The sequence below is a fragment of the Amblyomma maculatum genome, unplaced genomic scaffold, assembly GCF_055883805.1.
Source record: "Amblyomma maculatum isolate TAMU_Amacu unplaced genomic scaffold, ASM5588380v1 scaffold_13, whole genome shotgun sequence".
Taxonomy (NCBI): domain Eukaryota; kingdom Metazoa; phylum Arthropoda; class Arachnida; order Ixodida; family Ixodidae; genus Amblyomma; species Amblyomma maculatum.
Window position 1 is genome coordinate 27,587,675 of NW_028146738.1, and position 26,634 is coordinate 27,614,308.

At 47.2% G+C, this 26,634-nt stretch overlaps 1 protein-coding gene across 1 annotated transcript; it reads left to right on the forward strand.

The window, feature by feature from the left end:
• Nucleotides 1-21,662: 21,662 nt before the first annotated feature.
• On the forward strand, nucleotides 21,663-24,312 carry LOC146172444 (uncharacterized). Its single transcript, XM_084585842.1, has 3 exons — nucleotides 21,663-22,328; nucleotides 23,153-23,360; nucleotides 23,885-24,312. The coding sequence occupies exons 1-3, from the start codon at nucleotides 21,798-21,800 to the stop codon at nucleotides 24,280-24,282; spliced, it is 1,137 nt and encodes a 378-aa protein (XP_084441968.1). The 5' UTR covers nucleotides 21,663-21,797; the 3' UTR covers nucleotides 24,283-24,312.
• Nucleotides 24,313-26,634: the final 2,322 nt, after the last annotated feature.

The window sequence follows — 26,634 nt, forward strand, 5'->3', positions numbered from 1 at the left end:
AATTACTTGTCTATTTAGGATGAAGTCTTTTCTTTCCTACGTGTTACCGTCGTAGTTTCTTTGACAAATTTATTGCACATTTCTTTTGAGGTGAGCCATGTACAGCTATATTATTATATGTCTTTTACTAGAAGGACAGCTCTAACTGATCACCCGGTCCTTAAAGGACATCGTTGAAACCATTCGGCACACATAGGTTGGTCGATAAGAGCTTCGGCAGAACGCCCGTTAGGGTGTAACACTCGTTGCCGCTTCCTTCTGTAAGCATCTGTAACTAATAAAGCGATCCCACCGTCTGTAAAGTGATGATAAAATTACAAAAATGTAAGGTTGCAGTAAACATTTCGAAGGGATGCCAAGAATCCAGAAAAACCGTCTTGAGTGCAGGCTTGAGTCTTTCGCATTGGCTTTGGACATTTGCTGGAAAAAAACATCGCTTCAATTTGTATTTATCCTCAAGGAGAATTGGTGATTAGAACCTGTCGGAAGGAGCAGACCTAAATAACAAAGATATCTATGATACTATCCGTTAATTACTCCTTGAATGCGACTACGGCGAGCTCTGTCATCATGTTGCAATACTAATTAATCGATTACACTTCTCGATTTTCCGTCTAGCCACCTGCCAATTATTACTCATTCATTGGTATTAATACTTCGACACAAGTCCTGCCGGAAGCGTAACAGCAGCCGCAAAAAACCACAGTTTTGATAACATCATTGCATCTTCTGTATAGGTGAATTGATGCATAATGATCTTACAAAGAGTTATAGCGCAAATAAGCGAATATCACGAGAAACGACACACGAGCTAACAAGCGCTATCTGCGAAATGTTTTCATTCGATTAAGGTCGTACATAACACAAGGCGAAGATAATTGAAATAATAATTGAGGCATGTTAAAACGGACCAACGTCGGGCGAAAAGTCGTTCTTTTCCTTTCCTGAGTGCGTTTAGTTTGTTTGATAGGCCGTCCTGAATGGGTCACAATTAGGAAGCTTGCTTAACTGTTGAAACTTGCCGCGAGACTTATGCAGCGCTATGAGGGTGTATTAGAAATATCTACTCCAGTGGCGACACTCGCAAAGGGAATTATTCTTCTTGGGAGTTGTTGCTGTGCCTGAGACTATATCGCGCCCCTTGCGGAAAGTGTGTAACCTTCCGTAAGCATGTGTAACCAATAGACCGATCACACCGACTCAGCTGCGCATGCGACGGTTTTCCACGATTTGTTCGATGAGATCGAATCTGTGCTCATTACAGCTTCGGAAGACCACACACTCAAACTGTGGAACCTGCAGGATACAGTGCCTGCCGAGAATACGGCAGCCCTCGATGCGGAACCAGTACACATATTGAGGGCGAATTCGGGCCCCATGCTGCGCTTGGCATTGGGTGTGACTCAGAGCAGTGCATCAGCGGCGACCTTGACATCATCCTATGCTCAAACGTGCCTAGCTGAGACATCGACCCTTATAGCTCCTTTGAGCCGGGTATCCTGTTAAGCACCCCATGGGGCCAATGATATGCTGTTTGCGCCTCTCGATGAATGCCGCCAAGCTGCAACTGTTGTCCTGCTCGGGCGATATATGCCACAGCCCGACTCTAGACTCCCACAGCAAGTTGAACTGCCCCGCACCCACATAGCCCCGGATCATGCTGACGTCATCCCGACATCAGCGGATGCCAACCAGATGGCAGTGGCCTACACGGCGTCACGCTCCCTCATCAGCCACATAGAGACGGAAAAGCAGTGGTGCTGCTCCACAGTGACCAGAATCCAGAGGCAAGTGCTCTGAGGAAGCAGGTCGACTGTGTGGTGAGCCATTCTTCGCCCATGATGGTGAGGGCGCATGAGGATCGACACATTCGCTTCGACAACAACACTATCAAAAATATCAAAAAAATTCAGCGGCACTTTGCCTCACTAAAGTGCTTTAAGGCGGAAGCCTACCCCGCCACGCTGCTAAGACCTGCTCAGACCGCTGCTTAGATTGACTGCGAGACCGTGTGTGATTGGTTACAATAGTGACAAATACCGCACTTTTTTTTTGCTGTCAACAAATTTTAAACGCCGCCGATGTCTGCTGTACTGTGCATATTTCTATATATGATCTGTAGTGCGGCTTTCGAGGAAGCGCCGAATGGAAGGCGGCGCACGGACGCCAGGATTGAATGCTCGGCGGGGTCAGCTTCGTATATGCGTGAATCTCCTGGTGACGTCATCACCAGCCATGACGTCAGGACGAAATATGACGTCATTATAAATTGTGTTTATAAGACATGATGTGCCGTCATGCTGACGCCACCACCGGTCATGACGTCACCATCTGACGGCTATGGACTTCCCGAAACCTCACCATTACTCCCCTTCATGGATCACTGCCTTGTCATGGCGGAGGGGCTTGCGAAACTCGAAGTCGTGAGCTCTGCTGTGTAGGGCCACCCAAGATAGACAGATCACGGCAGAGAGTTCTGACAAAATGGGATTCACTGGAGACGGTAATGGCAACCCACTCCAGTATTTCCTGCCAAGAAAACCCTATGGCCAGTCACAATACCATTAATGATATGGCGTCGGAAGGTGAGCCCCCCAGGTTGGAAGGCGTCCCACATGTTACTGGGGATGAACAAAGGGCGATTCCTAGTAGCTCCAGGACGAATGAAGCGGCTGGGCTAAAGCCAAAAGGACGCTCAGTTGTGGATGTGTCGGGAAGCGACCGGAAAGTCCGATGTTGCAAGGAGATATATCACAAAGCAACATGGAATGTAAGATCTACGACGCAAGGTAAAAAGGATGTCGTCAAGCGAGAAATGAAAAGATTGAACATTGATATCTTGGGTACCAGCGAGCTCAAGTGGACCGGAATGGGAGAATTTAACTCCGGCGACCATTATGTCTTTTATTGTGGGCACGAATCCAAGAGAAGGAATGGGGCCGCTCTTATAGTAAACAGAAGAATGGGCAAAGCAGTGCTAGGGTACAACCCCAAAAACGACCGAATGATTTCATTTCGGATCCAAGGTCACCCTTTCAACATAACAGTTATCCAAGTCTATGCACCGACCACTACTGCTGAAGAAGCTGACGTTGAGAGATTTTATGCGGACCTACAATGCCTTTTAGACCGCACCCCATCATCAGACGTCGTTTCTCTCATAGGAGACTGGAATGCTAAGGTCGGGAGAGAAGAAATATCCAAAATTATAGGCAAGTTCGGTCTTGGCGAGCCAAATGAAGCTAGTAGAGTTTTGTCAAGAAAACAACCTGATCATAGCGAATACTCATTTTCAACAGCACAAGAGGCGTCTGTACAAATGGACATCACCGGACGGTCTGTACAGGAATCAGATCGATTATATTCTTTGCCGGCAGAGGTGGAGAAGCGCTATATAAGCAGTAAAAACAAGGCCTGGGGCCGATTTTGGCACCGATCATATGCTTCTTGTTGCCAAAATTAAGCTTCGATTGAGGAAAACGCAGAAAACTAGAAGTCCTTTCAGGTATGATCTGGATCAAATTCCATTAGAATATGCTGTGGGAGTGAGGAATCGATTTCAAGAATTAGATCTAGAAGACAGAGAGCCCGAAGAGATTAGGACTGATGTTCGTGATATAATACAAGTTGCTACTAATGTAGTTCCAAAGCAAAAGAAATGCAAGAAAGCAAACTGGTTATCTGAAGACGCTTTGCAAATAGCTGAGGAAAGGAGGATGGCAAAAGTTATGGGGGAAAGAGAAAGATACAAGGCTCTCAATGCGGATTTTCAGAAAATAGCAAGGAGAGATAAGAATGCCTTCCTGAACATACAGTGCCAAGCAGTTGAAGACAACAGCCAATTAAGGAACACAAGAGCTTTGTATAATACAATTAAAGATATCAAAGGAAACTTCTGTGCTAAGCTGGGCGTGATAAAGGACAAACGAGGCAAGGACCTCACTGAAGCCTCAGAGATAAAAAGGTGGCAGGAATATACAGATGGACTGTACAAGAAGGACCTGAATGTGCAAACCCAAAATAACACGGTTGTGAGTACTGATCTCGAGCCGGGCATCCTGAAGAGTAAAGTTGAATGGGCCTTAGCCAGCCTTGCTAAGAACAAACCTAGCGGACTTGATGGCATTCCAGTTGAGTTGCTTCAAAACCTCAACCATATGACGCTGTGAATATTCTGCATACATTATGTCAGAAGAATTGGACAACCCTGAAGTGGCCACAGGATTGGAGGAGGTCAGTTTGCATCCCCATTCCAAAGAAAGGCAGTGCCAAAAATATTTCCAACTACCGCACGATCGCGCTAATTTCGCATGCTAGCAAGGTGATGTTGAAAATCCTCCAAGGTAGGCTGCAGCAGTATGTGGATCGGGAGCTTCCGGACGTTCAAGCTGGGTTTCACAAGGGCAGAGGAACTAGAGACCAAATTGCCACCTGCGCTGGATCATGGAAAAAGCAAGAAAGTTCCAGAAACCCATCTACTTCTGCTTTATTGATTATGGGAAAGCGTTTGACTGCGTAGATCACAGTAGATTGTGGCAAGCTCTCCAAGAGATGGGAGTTCCAATTCACCTCATCTATCTCCTCATGAACCTGTATGAAGGACAAGAGGCCACAGTCAGAACTGGGCATGGTCTTACTGATTGGTTTCCCATTGAGAAAGGAGTGAGGCAAGGCTGCATACTGTCGCCCTGCCTTTTTGACCTATATGCAGAGTGCATCATGAGGAAGGCCGGTCTGGACGAGTCTTCAGCTGGAGTGAAGATTGCTGGAAAACGTATCAACAACCTTAGATATGCGGATGATACCACTTTAATGGCAGAGAGTGAAGTGGAACTCAAGAGGCTTCTGATGCGCGTTCAAGAAGTGAGTGGGAAGTTGGGGCTTAAACTGAACATTAAAAAGACAAAGATCTTGGCGTCTTGCCCTATCAAGTCCTGGAGCATCAATGGACAAGAAATGGAAGCTGTGACAGATTTTCTGTTCTTGGCCAGAAGCCTGCTTCTGGGAAAGAAAGCAATGGTTAGCCTTGACCACCTAGTAAAGAGCAGAGACATTAGTCTGCCAACCAAGATCCGTATAATTCGTGCTGTGGTCTTTCCAGTTGTGATGTATGGATGCGAGAGTTGGACTGTGAAAAAGGCTGACCGCCGAAGAATTGACGCGTTTGAATTGTGGTGCTGGCGAAGACTCTTGAGAGTTCCTTGGACTGCCAGAAGATTAAATCAGTCATATTGTCGACCGTAAACCCTGACTGCTCATTGGAAGGTGAAATTCTAAAGTTAAAGCTCAGATACTTTGGTCATCTGATGAGAAGAGAGGAGTCGCTAGAGAAAGATTTGATGTTGGGAAAGGTTGAGGGTCGCCGGAGAAGGGGTGGGCAGCGAACACGATGGTTAGATGGCATCCTCGAGGCACTGCAGATGAAGTTATGTGATATTAGGAAGATAGTGAGAGACCGGAAAGCGTGGCGCGACATGGTCCATAGGGTCACGACGAGTCGGACACGACTGAACGACTGAACTGAACTGAACTAACCATTACTATTGTTTAGTGATAGTTGACCAATAACTTGCACTTTGTGAGTACTAGTTAATGTCTGGTTAATGTTAAACACCCTTTAACTAGAAGGTGATGGTAAGTGATGGTTACGATGACCTCCAAATGCCTGGGTTCCAAAGAGCATTTGCTTAACTATTTTATTATTAGTCGTAAATTATCATGACATCTTGAAGATGCCTTAAATATTGTTCCGATATTATCCGATTGCTATTGATTACGTATCGATTCAATGGTGATTGCCATATGCCCATATAAGGCATGCACCCGAAACGCGGACATATTTGCCTGCGACAGTATCAGGCGTTTGAGGATTTCGCCTTGATAGTGCATTAACTGGTGGCCTACCTGGTCGCTGTCTAAAGTCTGGTTATAGACCGCAATGACCTCTACCTCCTTTCAGAAAGCCACGACCGCTCTCTCCGGTTGTTGAACCTGGACAACAAAACGTGAACCACAGGGGTGGAATCCCGAGAAGCGCAAGACACTTGCCGGTCCGCGTACTCCGGTGAGCCGAGCCTGGGCCGTCCTCTGCACATAAGAATTCAATAGACAATGAACCCTGGGGGACATGCGAAGTTGTGCAATACCTAGCACTTTCATTTGAAATGCAGCACATTACATGTGCAGCGGTATACAAAGGGGCTACAGCAGCAATTTTGTTTAAACTTCTTACGTACGCTGTTGCGAAAAAAAGATGAAAAATTGAGGAGTAATAAATACAGATGCAAAAAAATTTCAAAAATTGATACATTTACCTCACTGATCATCATCCTCTCGAACACAACTAGTTCACCCGAACTGACGCTCTTCTGTGCGCTAAATCTTTGGGGTAGATATAAAAAAAGCGACAGTACCATTTTGTCGCTACGACCCCACCGGCTGCCCTGTGGCGCTGATGTAAACCTTCATAGGAAGAACCAGGGCAGTTGTGGCATGTACTAATCTGTGTTTTCTTTCAAACTAGGAGCTACAAAACGAAAAGCAATACGGCCCGTCATAAAGAAGTGCAGCATAGAAACCAATTCTTCACGCCACCATTGCATGAGGAGTAATCAATGTTGATTGTAAGAATCATTATCATATTATGCAGCCCTGGCTCTGCATACCCATTTCGGTTGGTAACGTATCGGCTGTTGCTTATAATTTACTGATTCTCAGTTTGTCCCAATTTCGCGTCCAATATTGCCGGCTTTTCATTCGCAACTTGAACTTATAACTCATGTTCCTTGATGCTACCCACTGTATTTAGGATCCAGGTAGAACGAGAGGAAACAGATTACTACACGGTATGAAAGAGCACTGTATGAAAGCATGGATATTTTTGAGTGAGTCAACAAATATTAATGAATGGTAAAATTATGTGATGCATAAAAAGCAATTGACGAAACTATTAGATGATAGACGTTCCACAGGAACCATGTAGGATTCGAACCCTCTCCACAACATTTCGCGGCCGGTACTCTACCAACACTGAGGTACGGCTACAGTTATTGAATTGCCTGTTTGCTTTGTGGGGTTTAACGTCCCGCAGCGATAAACGCTATGAGAGGCGCCGTAGTGGAAGACGGGATATTTCGACCATCTGGGGTTCTTTAACGTGCACTGACATTGCACAGCACACAGGCACCAAGCTTATCGCCTCACTCAAAAGCGGTCGCAGAGTCCCGGGATTCGATGCCGCTTCCTTGGGCACAGTGGTCGAGCGCAGTAACCACTGAGCACCCTGGAGGGTTTTGAATGGTCTATTTTGCTTATTATTTACGTTGCGTGTAAACTATTCTTTAGAGTATTCATCGGCGGCCGCCTCGATCGTAGCTACGGAATGAGTAAGAATTGTAATTATGCATTGCTAGCTGGAGAGCCCTGCATGCGAAAGGTCCTTCATGCCTTGCATTGGTTCGAGGTACAGTTCTTATCCTAGTGAGTCTGAAGCAAACGATGTTAGCACTACTAAAATTATTGCATTTTCCCGGAAAGAGGCCAAAATTATAGATAGCGCTACAAGGTCCCAGAATTACGCTTGGTGTCAATAGCCTGGAAAGATCGGTAGTAAGCAGCAGTAAATACTGGTCTCCTTTTTAAGTTAACTAGTGGGAGACACCCCATTACAGAACGCGAGCATCAGTGTTGCATACTGGTAGCTTCCTTGAAACAACTGCGCGTTAACTGCAGGAACCTGAGCGAAAGGTATCTTGAAATCAAAATACAAGAGGAAGCTGAACGATGACGGCAAATGGAAAGCTGAGCACGACCAAAGTGTATCTGTGGGTGTGTGTGTTTCTTTGTGCCAGGTCGTGCATGCGTGCGCGTGTGTATGTGTGTGTGTGTATGTCTGTGCGTGTGTGCGTGCGAGCATGCGTGCGCGTGTGTGTTTGTGTGCGTGTGCGTGCGAGCATGCGTGCGCGCGCGCGCGCCCGTGCGTGCGTGCGTGCGTGTGTGTGTGTGTGTGTGCGTGCGTTTGCGTGTGTGTGTGTGTGTGTGTGTGTGTGTGTGTGCGCGTGTGTGTGTGTGTACCATACGGAGAGTGAAAAAAAAAAACATAGCTGTCCCGTAATTGCCTTTTGCTGGGTTCTGAACGCAACTATTTGCCTGTCACAACCCAGGCTTAAAAAATTAGGGAATTTTGAAGTCATTGTTGTAATTCAGCTTGAAAATTTAGGGAGACGCTTAATCTCCGCGTTTAAGAATGACTCAATCGCGTTTCAAACACGTAGACGATGTTTGTGTACTTTTATATATTTCATTTTTTGCATTTTTTCTCTTATAACCTGCTGGACGATCACGTCACTGGTTATCTCGGCCGTCACTTCTTGAAATTCGGTGCGTCTCAGTGTGGATTCTAGTGTGTTCAGTGCAACGTCGGGCGACAAGTTATGACGCGGTGGCGTTTCAAAGACGCGGACGATATTTTTTCACTTTTTTCTTCATTATTCTTATTTTGGTGATATATTTATTTTTTAAATATAGCTTGTGCAAATACTTAGAATCAGCAGCCATTGCCTTTTCATTCTGGCAGTTTGACAATTTAAACGCAATTATTTTTTCTTCAATTTGTTATATAGTTTAGCATTGACAAAGTATACGCTGAATTTTCTTAATTAGTATCATCAAGCATTCTATTTTCCTTCGCAGCCTCTTGACATGTTCGCACCCCCTTTACACAATATTTTTTTTTTTCATTTTTAAATTATTGCTAACTAATCAATTATGCACTCTAAATTTGCTTAAGCAGCATTTTAAGGATTCGCGTTTCGTTGTAAGCATATTGACACGTTCGGGCCGCCTTTTAATTGTTCAGTTTTTAATTGGTGATTACTGTAATTTTATTACCTCGTCATCAACTATCTCACATCAATCAATTATAAATTATTAGAAGCACAAATTTTCTTGATACGATATTTCACGCAGCAGGCGAGTATTTCTGGCAAGCTGCTTCCACGAGTACAACTACGGCGCGAATGTAGAGAAATATGAAGAGCTATAGTGATTATCGTGTTTGTTGTATCTAGCGCGTTGCTGAAACACTCACCAGAGAGATCATCGGTGTCAAACTCCCGCGGTGGTCGATGGACGGACAGCTGACTGCTATGCCAGGCTCGGCGATGTCCCGTACAAGCAGACTTGGTGGACACCGAAGTAGCTGTCGACAGTTTTGGCCGCCTCCCCTTCCGTGTACTCCGAGCATGGAGTCGTAGAGTAGGACCGAGACGCCAGAGTCCTGGTGAATCACGGAGGTCGGTAGTCGCCGGGATGACCGCTCCGCAGAGTCCACGCTGTGATCCCTGTTCTCGAGCCAGGAGCCGATGCCACGCCAACGCGGACTCAGGAGGTGCGGTGAAGGGAACCAGGCTTCCATCAAAGTACCTGGAGGAGAACAGTTCCAAGATGGCTGGTTGCTGTGAAAGAAAGCTCAACGTAGTGCCTACGTTCCAATCACCGCATGCTGAACAAGGCACGCAGAACACGTTCGCTCGCGTAATTATACTTGGCGATCTGCGTCTTCTTCACGGCGCTCTCGCAAAGGACAATGCGAGCCAGACATTCGGCGCAAATACGAGCAACCAGTTCCGAATGATTTCTATTGAGGCAATAAACACTGCATAAATCAGGAAATGTTACTTTACAAAGATGCCAAAGTACCAAAGCAATCTGTTTAACGCAGATGCCATACCACGCTTTATTTTCTTCGCGTTAGAGGCCAATAGTGCTGAGACATGCCTACAAAATCAAAGGACTTGTTTATTTCTTCAATACTTTGCTCTCGCGCCCTCAAGAAACGGCGTATAACTTCGCGGTTGGAATATTCGTACTGCAGTAAACGTAATGCCTAGGGTCTGCGAGCAGAGCATTTGAGAGCGAAAAAGAGAGAAAAAAATTACTTTAGGTGGGCAAAAGCTCTTTGAGAGCAGAGCGTTGAGCACACACATTATTTTCCCGACTACTTAGGGGGCCGAGAAAATATCTTAAGGGATAAATTAAATATATCTAGTGAATAAATATACCACAATGGAACCAACAGGAGTGAATATTTCAAAATCAAAGCTCCTGGTCGTTATTTAATTTTAATCTCGATCCATTCATCATCATCATCATCAGCAGCCTGATTATACCCACTGCAGGGCGAAGGCCTCTCACATATTTCTCCACTTAACCCGGTTCTGTGCTAGCTGCATCCACTTGACCCCTGCGAACTTCTTAATCTCATCCGCCCACCTAACTTTCTGCCGCCCCCTGCTACGCTTTCCTTCCCTTGGAGTCCAGTATGTTACCCTCAGCGACCATCGGTTATCCTCTCTTCGCACTACATGTCCTGCCCATGTCCATTTCTTCTTCTTAATTTCCACTAGAATGTCGGTAACTTCAGTTATTTCTCTGATCCACTCTGCACGCTTTCTATCTCTTAATGTTACCCCTACCATTTTTCGTTCCATAGCCCTCTGGGTTGTCCTCAACTTAAGTAGGACTCTCTTGGTTAGCCTCCACGTTTCAGCCCCATAGGTGAGTACAGGCAAGATGCAACTGTTGTATACTTTCCCCTTGAGCGATACCGGTAAGCTGCTAGTCATAATCTGCGAGTGCTTGCCAAATACGCTCCATCCCAATCTTATTCTTCGTGTTATTTCCTTTTCATGGTCCGGATCTGCGGTTACTACCTATCCTAAGTAGACATATTCGCCTACTACTTCCATTACTTCGCTACCTAATGTAAACTGCTGTTCCTTTCCGAGGCTGTTGAACATTACCTTAGTCTTCTGCATATTGATTTTCAAGCCTACCTTTCTACGTTTCCTGTCTAGGTCATCAATCGTTATTTGCTGTTCATTCCCCGAGTTGCTTAGCAAGGCAATGTCATCAGCAAATCGCAGATTACTGAGGTATTCTCCATCTACACTTATCCCTAACTGCTCCCATTCCAAGTCTCTGAATACTTCCTCTAAACAAGCTGTGAATAGTACTTGGGAGATTGTGTCTCCTTGCCTAACACCTTTCTTTATGGGAATTTTGTTACTTTCTTTATGCAGAACTATGGTCGCTGTGCCGCCACTATATATATCTTCGAGCACTTTCACGTACGGCTCGTCTACCCCCTGATTTTGCAATGCCTGGATCACCGCCGAGGTTTCAACTGAGTCAAATGCTTTTTCGAAATCAATGAATGCTATGTATAAGCGCTGGTTATATTCCGAGCATTTTTCTATCACCTGATTGATGGTATGGATATGATCGATAGTAGAGTACCGTTTCCGAAGCCCTGCTTGATCCTTTGCTTTATTGTAGTCTAAGGTTGTCCTGATTCTATTAGCGATTATCTTAGTAAATACCTTATATGTAACAGACAGTAAGCTGATTGGTCTGTAATTTTTAATCTCCTTAGAGCCCCCTTTCTTGTGAATGAGGATAATGTTTGCATTCTTCCATGGTTCCGGTACCGTCGATAACACCAGACACTGCGAATACAGGTTGGCCAGTTTTTCTAGAACGATATCCCCCCCGTCCTTCAGCAAATCTGTAGTTATCTGATCCTCTCAAGCTGATTTCCCCTTTTTCATAGTTTCTAGTGCTTTCTTGACCTCGTCCTTCGTCACTGGTGGAACGTCGGACTGTTTTTCCCTACCGCCAATCTCATTACTGTCCTGACTACTTTGGATACTGTAGAGATCTCCATACAACTCCTCGGCGACATTCACTATCTTGTCCATATTAGTGATGACGTTGCCCGCCCTGTCCCTCATCGCATACATCTGGTTTTTGCCTATGCCCAATTTCTTCTTTACCGCTTTAAGGCTTCCCTCGTTCTTTACAGCATGCTCAATTTTATCCATGTTATACTTGCTTATATCGGCCACCTTGCGCCTATTGATTAGCTTTGATATCTCGGCCAATTCGATCTGGTCTATTGGATTGGAAGCTTTCGTACTCTGGCGTTTCTTAATCAAATCTTTCGTCTCCTTAGACAGCTTACCGGTATCCTCTCTAACTATCCTACCGCCTACTTCTATTGCGCACTCAGTAATGATATCTCGGAACTTATGGTTCCTTGCCTCTAGGGTAATGTCGCCATCCTCAGTTAGAGCTGAATACCTATTCTGTAGCGAGATCCTGAACTCTTCTGCCCTCCCCCTCACCGCTAATTCGTTGATGGGTTTCTTTCTTACTAATCTATTCCGTTCCTTCTTCAGATTTAGGCTAATTCGGGACCGCACCATCCTGTGGTCACTGCATCGCACTTTCCCGATTACCTCTACATCCTGCACAATGGCGGGGGTTGAACACATTATGAAGTCGATTTCATTTTTAGTATCTCCGTTAGGACTTTTCCATGTCCATTTCCGGTTCTTCCGTTTGCTGAAGAAGGTATTCATGATTCGTAAGTTATTGCGCTCTGCAAACTCCACTATTAACTCCCCTGCTATTCCTAGAACCAATACCATACTCACCTGCTGCCTTGTCTCCTGCCTGTTTTTTCCCTACCTTGGCATTGAAGTCGCCCATTCGTACAGCATACTGCGTCTTTACTTTTCGCATTGCCGATTCTACATCTTCATAGAAGCTTTCAACTACCAATCGTCATAACTACATGTAGGTGCATAGGCCTGTACAACCTTCAGTTTATACCGCTTATTAGGCCTAATTACGATGCCTGCAACCCTCTCATTAATACCATAGAATTCATCTATATTACCCGCTATATACATATTGACAAGGAAACCTACTCCGAGTTGTCGCCTCTGTGGTAAACCTCGATAACACGGTAGATGCCCATCCTTCAGTACAGTATATTGCCGCGAAACCTTCAAAACAGTATTTGTTGTTTTTTAACAGCCGCCGGCATACAGGCTTATCACTCTGATTCTGGACCGCGTATCAGTTCCGTAATCTTTGTTTATTACTGCTCGATGTCGCGAGTCACACCTTTATCAGTTTTGTTGTAGCGCAAGACGCACCGAGATCTGTCTCGAAGGTTCCGGCCACTCGCTTGTCTTTCCACAATGTTCCAGCCCATGCTGGTAGCTGTTTGCGACGTTATCTAGATTCTTCTGTGCAGCCTTTAAATTGAGCGTTGCCGAGTGTGACGAGCATTCTTTGTTCGACGATCGACGAGCACGTTTGTTTCTATCGCCGCCGCCGAGTTGCTTAGTTCTTTTGCGGGCGCAAGTCAGCCCAAATAAAGAGTTTCTTTAGTGCAGTCATCGACCCCTCATTTGTGTTGTCGACCTCGTCACCACTACGTGACATCTGGTGGAGGTGCTGCCTCTGATCCTTCAAGCGAAGACCCCAGCCTTGTTCCTGTCGCCCTGGAAAACCAGCCTACAGGTCACCGATCCAGCCGCCGACTCCAAGGCCTACAACCCGAACACGGTCTACTTCCTGACCCCCTTCGATCTCGGAAGGCATCGACGCTGACAATGGCCCAGCCTACAGCACCGGTTGTTTTCGTCCAACCCCGTGAGCCCCCCTGCTTCCATGGACGACCGGATGAAGATGCGGGAGACTGGATGGACCTTTTCGACCGTGTGGCCGAATTCAACGGTTGGAACGACGCTGCGAAACTCAGGCAGGTCTACTTTGTTCTTCAAGGACATGCCCGAGTTTGGTTTGAAAATCACGAGACTTCTTTCAAGGATTGGGAGATATTCAAAGCACAGTTCTTGATGGCCTTCACAAGTTCTGTTCGAAAAGAAAGAGCTCAGGCCCTCCTCCAGTCAAGAATTCAACTACCAAACGAGCCCGTCCTGGCCTACGTAGAGGAGATGAAACGCCTGTTTCGCCGCGCCGACCCTAACATGACCGAAGATGACAGAGGGAAATTCTTAATGCGAGGCGTTAAAGAGTCGCTTTTTGCGGGGCTTGTCCGGAACCCACCGAAAACTGTTGAAGAATTTGAGAGTGAAGCATCGACCATCGAGAAGACGTTGGATACCGGATGCTCCACTACGAGCGACCGCTTCAACCAAACTACTCATGCCACTACCTCAGCACATCTGCAAGCGGAGAGAACCTTCGGGACCTAATCCGGGAGATCGTGCGAGAGGAGCTCCGCCGAATGTTGCCATCATCGCAACAACCCCAGGTGGCGACGCTCGCGGACGTCGTCCGTGAAGAAGTTCAGCAGGCGCTGGGCGTTCCTGAAGCGACGGCTGCGACTGTTCCAGCACAAGAAGCAACAGCGATGAACTACGCTGGTGCATTACGTCGCCCTCCGCCCCGACGTGATGACTTTCCCAGCCCTCGCCGCTACCGTCCTGTTACTGAAAACCGCCCCTTGGCCCCCGCCCGCCAAGCCTACCAACGACCCCCAAACCCCAGGAAGTGCGACGCCTGGAGGACTGCAAACAACCGGCCATTATGCTTCCACTGCGGTGAGGCCGGCCACATTCTACGCCACTGCCCGTACCGACGAATCGGCCTCCGCGGGTTTGCAGTCGACGCTCCACGACCACGCCCAGGTGAACGGCCACAAGAAATTGACAACTACCTGCGTAGCGGTGAGATTGCACCACCAAGCCGTCGGTTCAGATCTCCATCGCCGTACAGGGCCCGCTTTGCGTCGCCAGGCCGTAACTATGATGAGAGTATGCGCGGAAGGTCCCCAAGCCCGCGCAGGGGAAACTAAAGGCAGCAACCTTTGGAGGTGAGGTTGCTCAACGGCGAAAAGACGAAGATCCTCCGCCGCCGACGACCACTAACGACGACGCAACCATTTCATCGCCGCTCCACACGACGACATCGACGACAACACGACCAGAGTGTAAGCAGACACCGCCGCCCAGCGAAGTAACAACGGTATGCCCCAGCCATGACCTGAAGAAACGACGCAGCCGAAATCGGGCGCCAAGGCCCACGTGCAATGCGAGGACGCGAACAAGTGACCTTGAAGTTGATATCGACGGTCGCCGAGTCACTGCCCTTGTAGACACCGGAGCTGACTATTCAGTCATCAGTGGACCGTTAGCCTCCCATCTCAGGAAAGTTACAACTGCTTGGGATGGCCCGCTGATTCGCACCGCAGGTGGCAACCTGATTACTCCATCGGGACGGTGTACTGCAAGAATAACCGTAAATGGGCGTACTTACCCCACCAGCTTTGTGGTCTTGCAGCAGTGCTCCCGCGACGTGATTTTAGGCATGGACTTCCTAAATGAAAATAGGGCTATCATCGACCTCCGATCCAAGCTCATCAAGCTCTCTGCAGACAAAGCCATACCTGCTACGACGACTTCGACGCAACACGTCGCTCTAAACGTCCTCGACGGAGAATTGACCGTGCCGCCCCGATCAAGCGTCGCCGTCAGCGTAGGTAGCACAGACATTGAAACCGCTGAAGGCATCGTCGAAGGAAATATCCAATTGCTCTTGGAACGAGGTATCGGCATCGCAAGAGGCATCGCGAAATTCCGGAAAGGACAAGCTCAGGTGCTGGTAACAAACTTCACTGAAGAATACCGGCATCTAAACAAGGGCACGACCATCGCTTTTCTCGACGAATTAGCGGACCTCAAAGACGTATTCACCCTCCACGACCAACCACTGAAAGACGCACCGGACCAATTCCGTCAGCCCACATTTGACATCAATCCAGTATTGACCCACAGCAGGAAAAACCAGATTCGCAGTCTTCTTCGAAACTACAGGGAGTGCTTCTCGTCATCATCGAAGGTACGACAAACACCACTGGCCAAGCACCGCATTATAACGGACGAACACGACCGACCTCTGCGCCAAAGCCCTTATCGTGTATCGCCGCGAGAACGGCAGGCCATTCGCGATCAAGTTGAGGAAATGCTCCGTGATGACGTAATCCAGCCATCGAACAGCCCCTGGGCGGCGCCAGTCGTTTTGGTCAAGAAGAAAGACAGCACACTTCGCTTCTGCGTTGATTACCGCCGCTTGAATAGCATAACGAAGAAGGATGTCTACCCGCTTCCCCGCATCGACGACACTCTCGACCGACTTTGCAATGCAAGGTACTTCTCATCGATGGACCTAAAGAGCGGATATTGGCAAATTGAGGTCGACGAAAGAGATCGCGAGAAGACCGCATTCATCACACCGGACGGCCTTTATGAGTTCAAGGTGATGCCATTTGGCCTCTGCTCCGCACCAGCCACGTTTCAACGAGTAATGGACACAGTCCTGGCAGGGTTGAAGTGGCAAATTTGTTTGGTATATTTGGACGACGTTGTTGTCTTCTCGTCCAACTTTGAAGACCACCTAAAACGACTACAGACAGTGTTGGAAGCCATCAAGTCATCGGGACTAACGCTAAAAGCAGAGAAGTGTCACTTCGCCTACGAAGAACTCCGGTTCCTAGGTCACATCGTTAGGAAGGACGGTATTCGCCCAGACCCGGAGAAAACAGCTGCAATCGCACAATTCCCACCGCCTGCCGACAAGAAAGCTGTGCGCCGATTCCTTGGGCTGTGCGCTTATTATCGACGATTTGTCAGAAACTTTTCGCGGATCGCCGAACCGTTGACGCAGCTTACAAAGGCTGACGTACCTTTTAAATGGGAAGCGCCGCAAGGAGAAGCCTTCGACGAACTCAAGCGCCGCCTGCAATGCCCTCCCGTACTTGGTCACTTTGATGAAAACGCCGAGACCGAAATTCACACCGACGCGAGCAGTGTGGGCTTAGGAGCCGTTCTCGTCCAGAAGAGTGCCGGACAGGAGAAAGTAATCGCCTACGCTAGCAGGTCACTCACAAAAGCCGAAGTCAATTACTCGACGACCGAGAAGGAGTGCCTTGCAATCATCTGGGCCACTTCTAAGTTTCGTCCATACCTATACGGCCGACCATTCAAGGTGGTAAGCGACCATCACGCGCTCTGCTGGCTGGCTAATTTGAAAGATCCTTCCGGCCGCCTTTCCAGATGGAGCCTACGACTTCAAGAATTTGACATGACTGTAGTCTATAAGTCGGGCCGAAAGCATTCCGACGCAGACTGCTTATCCCGCGCTCCCGTCGATGCTCCCCCGAAGGACGATGACGACGACGCCTTTTTGGGACCGGTAAGCGCCAGCAGTTTCGCAGAACAACAGCGATCAGACCCTGAGCTGAAAGCGCTAGCCGATTACTTGGAAGGAAAGACCGCTTCCCCTCCTGGTGTGTTCAGGCGACATTTATCATCCTTCACGTTAAGCAATGGCCTCCTCGTGAAGAAGAACTTCGCACCCAACAAGACCGCGCAGCTTCTCGTAGTGCCTAAAACCCTTCGGCAAGAAATTCTGCAGGCGTTGCACGATGAGCCCACAGCAGGCCACCTCGGATTTGCGCGCACGTTGCGTCGAATCCAAGAGAAGTATTACTGGCCGCGACTGCCTGCCGAAGTTGCCCACTACGTGAAGACGTGTCGTGAGTGCCAACGACGCAAGACGCCACCGATCAGACCAGCAGGACTACTAAACCCGATTCCGCCCCCAATCCTGCCCTTTCAGCAAATTGGGATGGATCTCCTCGGCCCCTTTCCATCTTCGTCTATGGGTAACAAGTGGATCATCGTGGCCACTGACTACCTTACCCGTTACGCCGAAGCAAGAGCACTACCAAATGGTACCGCGGCAGAAGTCGCCAAATTTTTTGTCGAACAAATTCTCTTGCGACACGGCGCCCCAGAAGTGCTCATCACGGACAGGGGAACGGCGTTTACGGCAGAGTTGACGCAAGCCATCCTGGAATACAGTCACACAAGCCATCGACGAACAACTGCGTACCATCCCCAGACCAATGGCCTCACGGAGCGCCTGAACAAAACGATCGCGGACATGATCGCTATGTACGTCGACGCTGAACACAAGACCTGGGACACCATCTTGCCGTACGTGATCTTCGCGTATAACACGGCAGTCCAGGAGACGACCAGAGCGACCCCGTTTAAGCTTGTGTACGGCAGGGAGCCCACGACGACGCTCGACGCAATGCTGCCGCACGTAACCAGCGAAGACAACCTTGACGTCGCCGCCTACCTGCAGCGTGCAGAGGAAGCCCGACGACTCGCACGGCTGCGTATTAAAGACCAACAGCGCACCGACAGCCGACGATACAATTTACGACGACGCCATGCAGAGTACAATCCAGGAGACCAAGTATGGGTTTGGACACCAATTCGCCGTCGCGGATTAAGTGAAAAGTTGTTGCGTCGATATTTTGGGCCATACAAAATCCTTCGCCGCGTCGGACCACTGGACTATGAAGTCATTCCCGACGGAACGTCAGCATCACAACGGTGACGCGCACGCCCAGAAATTGTACATGTTGTACGACTGAAGCCATATTACGCGCGTTAAAGAATCTGTGGTGTTTAAACTTTGCAGTGTTTATGTTTAAGTTTCTTTGTTTTGGAACATCGAGGCGATGTTTTTTTTAAGGGGGGAGTAATGCCGCGAAACCTTCAAAACAGTATTTGTTGTTTTTTAACAGCCGCCGGCATACAGGCTTATCACTCTGATTCTGGACCGCGTATCAGTTCCGTAATCTTTGTTTATTACTGCTCGATGTCGCGAGTCACACCTTTATCAGTTTTGTTGTAGCGCAAGACGCACCGAGATCTGTCTCGAAGGTTCCGGCCACTCGCTTGTCTTTCCACAATGTTCCAGCCCATGCTGGTAGCTGTTTGCGACGTTATCTCGATTCTTCTGTGCAGCCTTTAAATTGAGCGTTGCCGAGTGTGACGAGCATTCTTTGTTCGACGATCGACGAGCACGTTTGTTTCTATCGCCGCCGCCGAGTTGCTTAGTTCTTTTGCGGGCGCAAGTCAGCCCAAATAAAGAGTTTCTTTAGTGCAGTCATCGACCCCTCATGTGTTGTCGACCTCGTCACCACTACGTGACAATATGCCTCATTCGGCCTCCTAGCCTCACTAAGCCCTATGACATCCCATTTCATGCCCTCTAGTTCCTCTAACAGCACTGCTAAGCTAGATTCACTAGCTAGGGTTCTAACGTTAAACGTTGCCAGGGTCATTTTCCAATGGCGGCCTGTCCAGCGGAGCCAGGCTTTCTTAGCACCCCCTGCTGCGTCACAGGTCTGACACAGGCCGTGGTCAGTTGTTCCGCAGCCGCTGGTGACAGAGGGCCGGGGTTTTATCGAGCTTATCATAGGAGGTTGTGGCCAATTACTGCACCAGGGTGGTCAACTCCTGTTCTGGTGAGGGAGCGCGTTTTCGGAGGTGTTCACCGGCATCAGGTCGCACCCTAAACCTGTGTATGCAATTCCATCGAAACACGGATTTTTTTTTCATCCGGTGGATAATTGCGTGGCACCGGGATTTGAACCCTGGTCCTCTTGCATGCGAGGCGGATGTTCTACCGCTACGCCACCGCATTCACCCATCCATTACACATTATTTATGTTTATCTTCTGACAAACGACGCGCTATCAATCTTAACGGTGTTTTTTTTCTGTTGCCTATATGTATGCTGCCGCAGTGATGAAAAATGCAGAAACAGCGCAAGCACGCTGCGCTGTTTACATGCTGTAGCATGTGACACGAAACACCACATCCAAGTCTTTGCGCGCCTGAGCCACTGAGCTGCGATGCGCGGCAGTGGAGAATGCGCTGACGCTCCACGGAGCACTGCCATGTTGAGCCTTGTTCGCACATATTTCGCACGCTTCTATACCTCGTGGGGTCCGGTAGGGTGGAATGTTCGACTTTTCTTGATGGATGGTTGGCGAAATGAAACCGGTTTCGGGGGAGGGATCCTTTCGTGTTGTCCAACGTCTGTTCGCCGATCGGTGACGGCGCCAACACTCCTTTGAAATGTCACGAACACAATGCAGACCCGAAGAAGTTTGAGGCGCAGGTTCTGGTTATTTTGGTAAACCACCAAAGAAGGCCAGGTCTTCAATTTCACATCCGTAGCTGCTAAAAATTTCCTCGATGCACCGGCGCTCTTGAGGGTGACGGTCCACACGTCATTTATTTGACCTAAAGCGGGCAGCTCGGGGGCGCATCAAGGGAAAGCAAAGCATTAGCATCCTGAAATCTTCGACGCCATATGGTCTTTCCTTCCGGTCCACTTGCATAAGCACTGTGTTGTTCAGCCCCACTCATCTTTTTGGCAAACTTGGAAGTATAACATGGCAGCCTTCAATAACGGCGGAGCACTAGATATGGTCTATAGGGTCACGAAGAGTCGGACACGACTGAACGACTGAACTGAACTGACTAGATAACACATCCGTACGCTGCGGTGGCCGGAAGTGGAATCCTTTCCACTTGGAATCTCTGGCCTATCGTGAATTCGTAAACTGTTTCTAATCCTCACGTCTGCCATACGCATCCGTTGATCCACAAGAAAGTGTACCGGAATATACGCTTAAATATGGCACAGAAATGCCCTCTGGTGACTCTCGCTACAATCGAGAGTCCTTGTTTCAGAAAATGAACCTTGTAGGGCATTTTTCTTTACTTTGTGAGGCTCTTTACATACTTTACTGCGCATACTGATTTGTATTTTATTTCCTTTGTGATTTCCAGGACGTATATTATTCGTACGTTTTGATCGTTTTTTCATGCACTGAATCTGCGCTTGTCACACTCAACAGAAAAAAATACGAGAGATTTGCTGATTGGCCTCTTGAGGCCTTAATACTCCTTAGACGAGTTCTTTTCAGACATTCGAAAGCGCGATTGTCCCTGGCGGTGTCTTACATGCATTTAGAATATCGAACGCTCTCGGAGCATGCTCGGCGAAGACCGATTCCATGGTATACGTGCTGAGCGTCCTTGACATATCTTGCTCTCGCGAGGCGATCCATGTCACCCTCCCTAGCAGCACTGCCTGCCCTGCGCTGCAATTCGATCTCTCCTCTAAAGACTATATGAGACAGAAGGTCACATGACACGTGGACTATTGAGGGGTACCAGAGCATTTCCCTCCAATAGCGAACAGGGGCAATGTTAGAAAGTTTACGAAATAACCAACAATCGTATGCCAGCGCGAGAAATAATTTACACGGGCCGTACAATACAAAATAATAGTAATGTTGGCGGAGACCAACCGGCCAAACAGGTTACGTAGTAGGTTGGCTAAAAACATCATTATTTAGATACTGAATTATTAAAGTGTAGCTCTTAATGTCAAATAGAGATACGTAGCTGGCTTTTGTTAATCGTCTCACCACAATTGAGAATTACAAAAAATGAAGGCTTCGGCACAAGAGCGAACAATATTGGTCATCTTGCGCATATTTCTAACATTGCATGTCCTTAGAATTCTACGCGCTTTCTACCACCCAACAGAACGCGGCAGTGCGCACCTTACGTCTCTAGTGACTTCCTTTATTCTGTAGTCGTTTACATTGTATTTATTTTGTAGTCTGGAGCAGCGAGCAGTGGATTGCTACACAGCGCGTTTAGAGGCCTGGCTAGCCTAACGCGAGCGAAACAGACAACACAACGTACCAAGCTATTAGACAGTTTTAGTTTCACGTGCGTACAGAGTTACGTACGCAAACGTGAGAAGTCTACGTGCGCTGCGCGCATTTCGCCAGGACTACTTTTAGTTTCACGTACGTGGCGTACGTGGAGGAAAATGTATGGACCTTTCATACAAGCCTCGAAAAACTGTGCGTACATGTTATGCCGCGCCATCTAGTGCAGATGAAAAAAACTAATTTTGTTTAGTCGAGCTGCCTTCAGCCGAGCCACGCTGCGGCCGTAGCCAAGAGTCGGTCGAATTGGAAATTGCTGTTCTCAACGTCGTTCTACAGTGAACAATTAGCTGTTCGCGCTATGCCTTCGAGTATTTTGTGCAATCATCAGGTCGTGTCGCGATTGACATGGGATGAAATTAACGACCTGTTGTTGACGAGAAGGGACCGATGGCTTCTGAAAGCAGAGTATACACTCGATGACATCGAGTATGATTTGAGGCGCCGGAGGGAACACGAACTCGTCAAGTATCGTTCCCGCTTCGGACTGCTCGATATTGATAGCATTGACAGTACTCTGTTCAGACAGCAGTTTAGATTCCGCAAAGAAGATCTGCATGATCTAGTCAGAGCTTTGCGCCTGCCAGATCAGTTTGTAAGCGCACAGAAAGTGGCCGTGTCAAGTCGCGATGCAATGTGCCTTCTGCTCCGACGCCTTGCATACCCGAACAGGTGGTGTGACTTGCAGGAACTATTTGGGCTGCACACATCTGTTATGTCCTCCGTCGCGTCACAAGTAATCAGCCACATTACCACGACGTTTGCACATTTGCTGAGTGACTGCAATAATCATCAGTGGCTGGCTCCTTCCTGCCTCAGGGAACTCGCAGACGTAAGTCATGTTTTTGCTCGGACAGTACTACACGTACAGATAAGATAAAGATCGTTTCCCACGAAACTTAACACGATAAAAATCACGGAATCGAAGCAGCACGTATTTGACACAAAAAATTTGGCTTCATTCTACCCCCCCCCCCCCCCTCCCCGAAAACTGCCCCGAGAACTGCAAACAGGAGGCAGTGAAATTACACACGCACATTCGAAAAAAAGAACATTAAAATATTTTTGTTGCCTCTCTGACAGTGTTCATTTCTGGCGATAGAATAAAGCCGGAGAAATTTTTGTTGAGGTTCTAATCAGACGAACTAAGCATTCCAGCGCCAAGGCAGCATGTGTTCAATACAAATGAAGTTCAGGCTGTCATGTGTTCAATACAAATTAAGTTCAGGCTGTCAATTAGCTTACTCCCCCCTTTGTTCCGTAACCTGTGCAGCAATCATTCATGTGTAGGACTCTAATGTGAATCGCGCAGGATGAAATGAAATGGTATCTAAATACATTCCTGCATAAGCCCAGTACCTGCAAATGAGCACCCACCCACAAACCTTTTAACTCCCTTATTGCAAATGATGCTTCTGCAAACTTGCCTGAGCACTAACTTCTGATCAAAATTGTATGACCGCGCTAAAGAGATATAGAAGCGATATCTAGAACTCTCCTGTGAAAATTACTTGACATGTAGTTATTCCGTTAAAAGTATGTTATCTCAAGAATGGTGCAATACATGCAGTTATAACTTGGCTAAGGACTTATGGAGCATTCCCTTCATTGAACAGCTGTTTTTGCTGCTTCTTATGCTATGTTTTCTATTTTCAGGCCGTAAAAAGCAAAGGTGCTCCACTGCCCAATTGCTGGGCCTTTATTGACGGGACGGCTCGGCCTATATGTCGGCCTAAAAGAAACCAGCAGGCATATTTTTCGGAGAACAAGAGAGTACACTGTGTGAAATGTCAATCACTTATGTGCCCCAATGGTATTGTGTGCCAGTTGGATGGGGCATACCCTGGAAGACGACATGATGCAGGTTAGTTCGTCTGTCAAGAGCACGAAAGGAACAGTTCACACTGTTCTGCTTTAGCATCAAGGTTAATGGTCAATGCAGGAGCATTCCTGCTGGTGCAGCATGTACAACAGACAAGGGAAAGGGACATGCAGCATTATGCTGCCTTTTATTCACCTCGTCACACTAACTTGAGCTCTGCTATTTAAATTTGCACACATTCCTTTCCTTTTATCCTATAGCTTGCTTTTAGGAAAATGCAACTGTAGTTTCTTCTTGCATCCTTAGATTCTTAAAAGGATACATTATAAATAAAATTGAAATTGTTTAGCCCTTCACTACCTCTAACAGGCATATACTATCTGCGTTTTGTACACCACAGCCTTGACAGCCTTGGCCGCTCATGCGCCATATCTATCACAGTGGCTCTTCAGAAGCCGAGATTAGGTAATCTTGAGAAAACATTGAATGGATTTAGCTGTTACTCTGGCTCAGTGAAATTATGTTCAGTGATTGATGATTGTTCGGTATTTCAATTGTGTGTGCAGGGAACCTTCAGGACAGCAAATTGTATGACAAACTGGAGAGGCTGGTAGGAGGACACAATTATGTCATCTATGGCGACCCAGCATACCCGCTGAAGCCGCTTCTGATGAAACCATACGGTGGAAACTCTCCGACACCTGCACAGCTAGCGTTCAACAGCGGCATGAGCCGTGTGCGACCGGCTGTGGAATGGGGCTTCGGAAAAGTGGTGGCAGAATTCGCATTTTTGGACTTCAAAAAAAATCAGAAACTGCTTCGACAACAAGTTGCACAAATGTACAAGACAGGGACAATTCTTGCCAACTGCCATACATGCTTGTATGGCAGCCAGGAGTCAGACTATTTTGCTTTGAGCCCACCTTCTTTGCATGAGTATTTGAACTGTCGTCGCACATGCTAAAGGTTCTTCCATACCATTGTAAAGCAGTCTAAAGAGTGTACTCATTTCTGTTAAATGTAACTCAGCTATACCTTGTACAACAGCTATGTGCACTTGCGCACTGCCACTGTTAAGATTCGTTCATTGCCTTTCTACATGTGATTGGTTGGATATCTGTACAGGCATGTTTTAATTGTTAAGCTTGTAATTTAATTCAAATTGTCTCGAAAACCTTGCTTCAAACCTCTCCTTGGTTCCAATATTTTTTTCTCTACTTGGTTATGGTGTGACTGAAAGCCATGCCCTGCTACACATAGTTGGTACAATAAACTGAATCCTAAGGTGGAATGAATGCTCATATTCCTTTTTCACCTCTGCTACAGCTGCAGTGGGAACTTCAACAGCCCTTTTATTTATTCATTTTCAACATGTTTTCCATGTTAGTCATTTTGTTCAGGAGGTTTTCCATGACTGTGAGAAAAGTTTGCTGTTGCGTTGCATACATACGGCGCTCTTCTGCCTTCTTACGCCTTTCCTCAGCACGATCTTGAGCATGGAACCGCCTCTCTTCTGCTTTGGCTTCAGCCTTCTGCTTGAGTTCTTCTTCCCTAAGGTGCAATTCCTTCAAGGTTCACTCCTTCTCCCAGGCAAGAGGCTGTTCTTCCATGGCAATGCGTCTTGATTCAATAAGGAAGTCTTTTTCTTTCATATATTCTTCATGCCTCATTCTTTTTTGCAGGAACTCGTAGTCCGCCTGCTCCTGCCTTGCAGCTTGAGTTCTTTTTCCTGTAGGGTACAACAATGCGTCCAAAACTGCAGCCTCAGTAACAATGCATAAAAGCAACCACACTTCTCTATAAGCAAAAGTGGATGCAAACAGCGGTTTATTATGATTGTGCGTGGCACTGGAAGCAGTGTGGTCTTTTTTTTTTTCAATGCATCAATGGGAACTGGCAAGAGCACTTGACACGTTTAGCTGAAATAAATTAAAATTACTTTAATTCAGGTAATTTTAATTTCTTCCAACTAAACGCGTCAAATGCTCTTGCCTAGTTCCCATTGATGCATTGAAAAAAAAAAAGACTACACTGCTTCCAGTGCCACACACAATCATAAAACCGCTTTTTGCATCCACTTTTGCTTATATAGAGGTAAGCATAATGCGGAATAATACTGAGTTATGATTTTGCATGTCATCAGGAACATTCTATGCTTAACCACAATATTCAGCAGAATTGGGGTTATGAATGTGGACAAAAATAAGATGCACTTTCACGTGCCAACAGAGCGATGAAATTGCACTCATAACTCAGACCTTCTACTCTTGATCGTCGATTGCCAAAAATGTATTCGTCACAGTGCTTAATGATTATTCTCTCGTAATCTCCTGTTGCTAGACCAATTTAGAAGGTCCTTTTGTTTGCCTTTGAAAAAATGGCTGCTCTCAACATCCTCTTAATGGAAGCAGAAAACAGCCGTGAAATAGGACTGACTGAAAAATTGCAGCTGTCTAATTGGGAAAGTGTCTTACCTGTGCTGCGTATGGGCTCGCTCCTAGCTGGAGGCGGCATGTCCACGTCGTCCTCCACTGCCTGCCATGACGCAGGCGTTGATGGGCGGCTAGTGCTTGCCAGTGAAGGCGCCGGGCTGGGTTCAAAGGAACCACCACTGTCTGCGTCGAGCTCAGGCAGTGGCGGAAGTTCCTCCGGGACGGAGTCGTCTTCGGTGCAGTTCATAATTTCTTCAAACAACTGGCTCGCTGTGGGGCTGCTAGTACCTGAAGTTGTACCATTGAAAGCATGAATCCCAATTAAGGTGTGTTGAAATCCAAGGCTTCGAAATAAAATTCAATGCCACAAAAGTGCGATGACATATACTAACATTCTGTGTCTAAGCCGGCAGAACTGTCAAGCCTTGCCCGAGCGTACGCCTCCGCTGCGGAATCCCTTGCTGCCGGCGCTGAACTTTTCGTACCAGCGGATGCTCTTCGGCCGCTAGTTTTTGCGTGAACTTTTTTTAATTGTTTAATTTTGTAGCCGTTCTCTTTGGCTATAGTCAAAATTTCTTCAAGCAGCTGGTCCTGCTCCGAGTAATCCTCCTCGGTTCCGGACCTAAGAGGTGCCAATGAAAACAAGCTGTTGTACTGGCGTTTCCTTTCCACATATCGTGCTGCGCATTGAAGTGAAATGCGTGATCTCACGAGATCGTCAGGCTTAACAGCTGAAAAATCGTCCTTCTATCTAAAAAGGACAGGCTATTTGTCACTTGAAACTTTACGCGAGTGTAAGATTGGATAAGCTGAAAGCGAATACAACAGTTTAGAACACGATATCACGCCGAGGAATTAGCGGCGAAGCTGTTATTGCTGTGAAG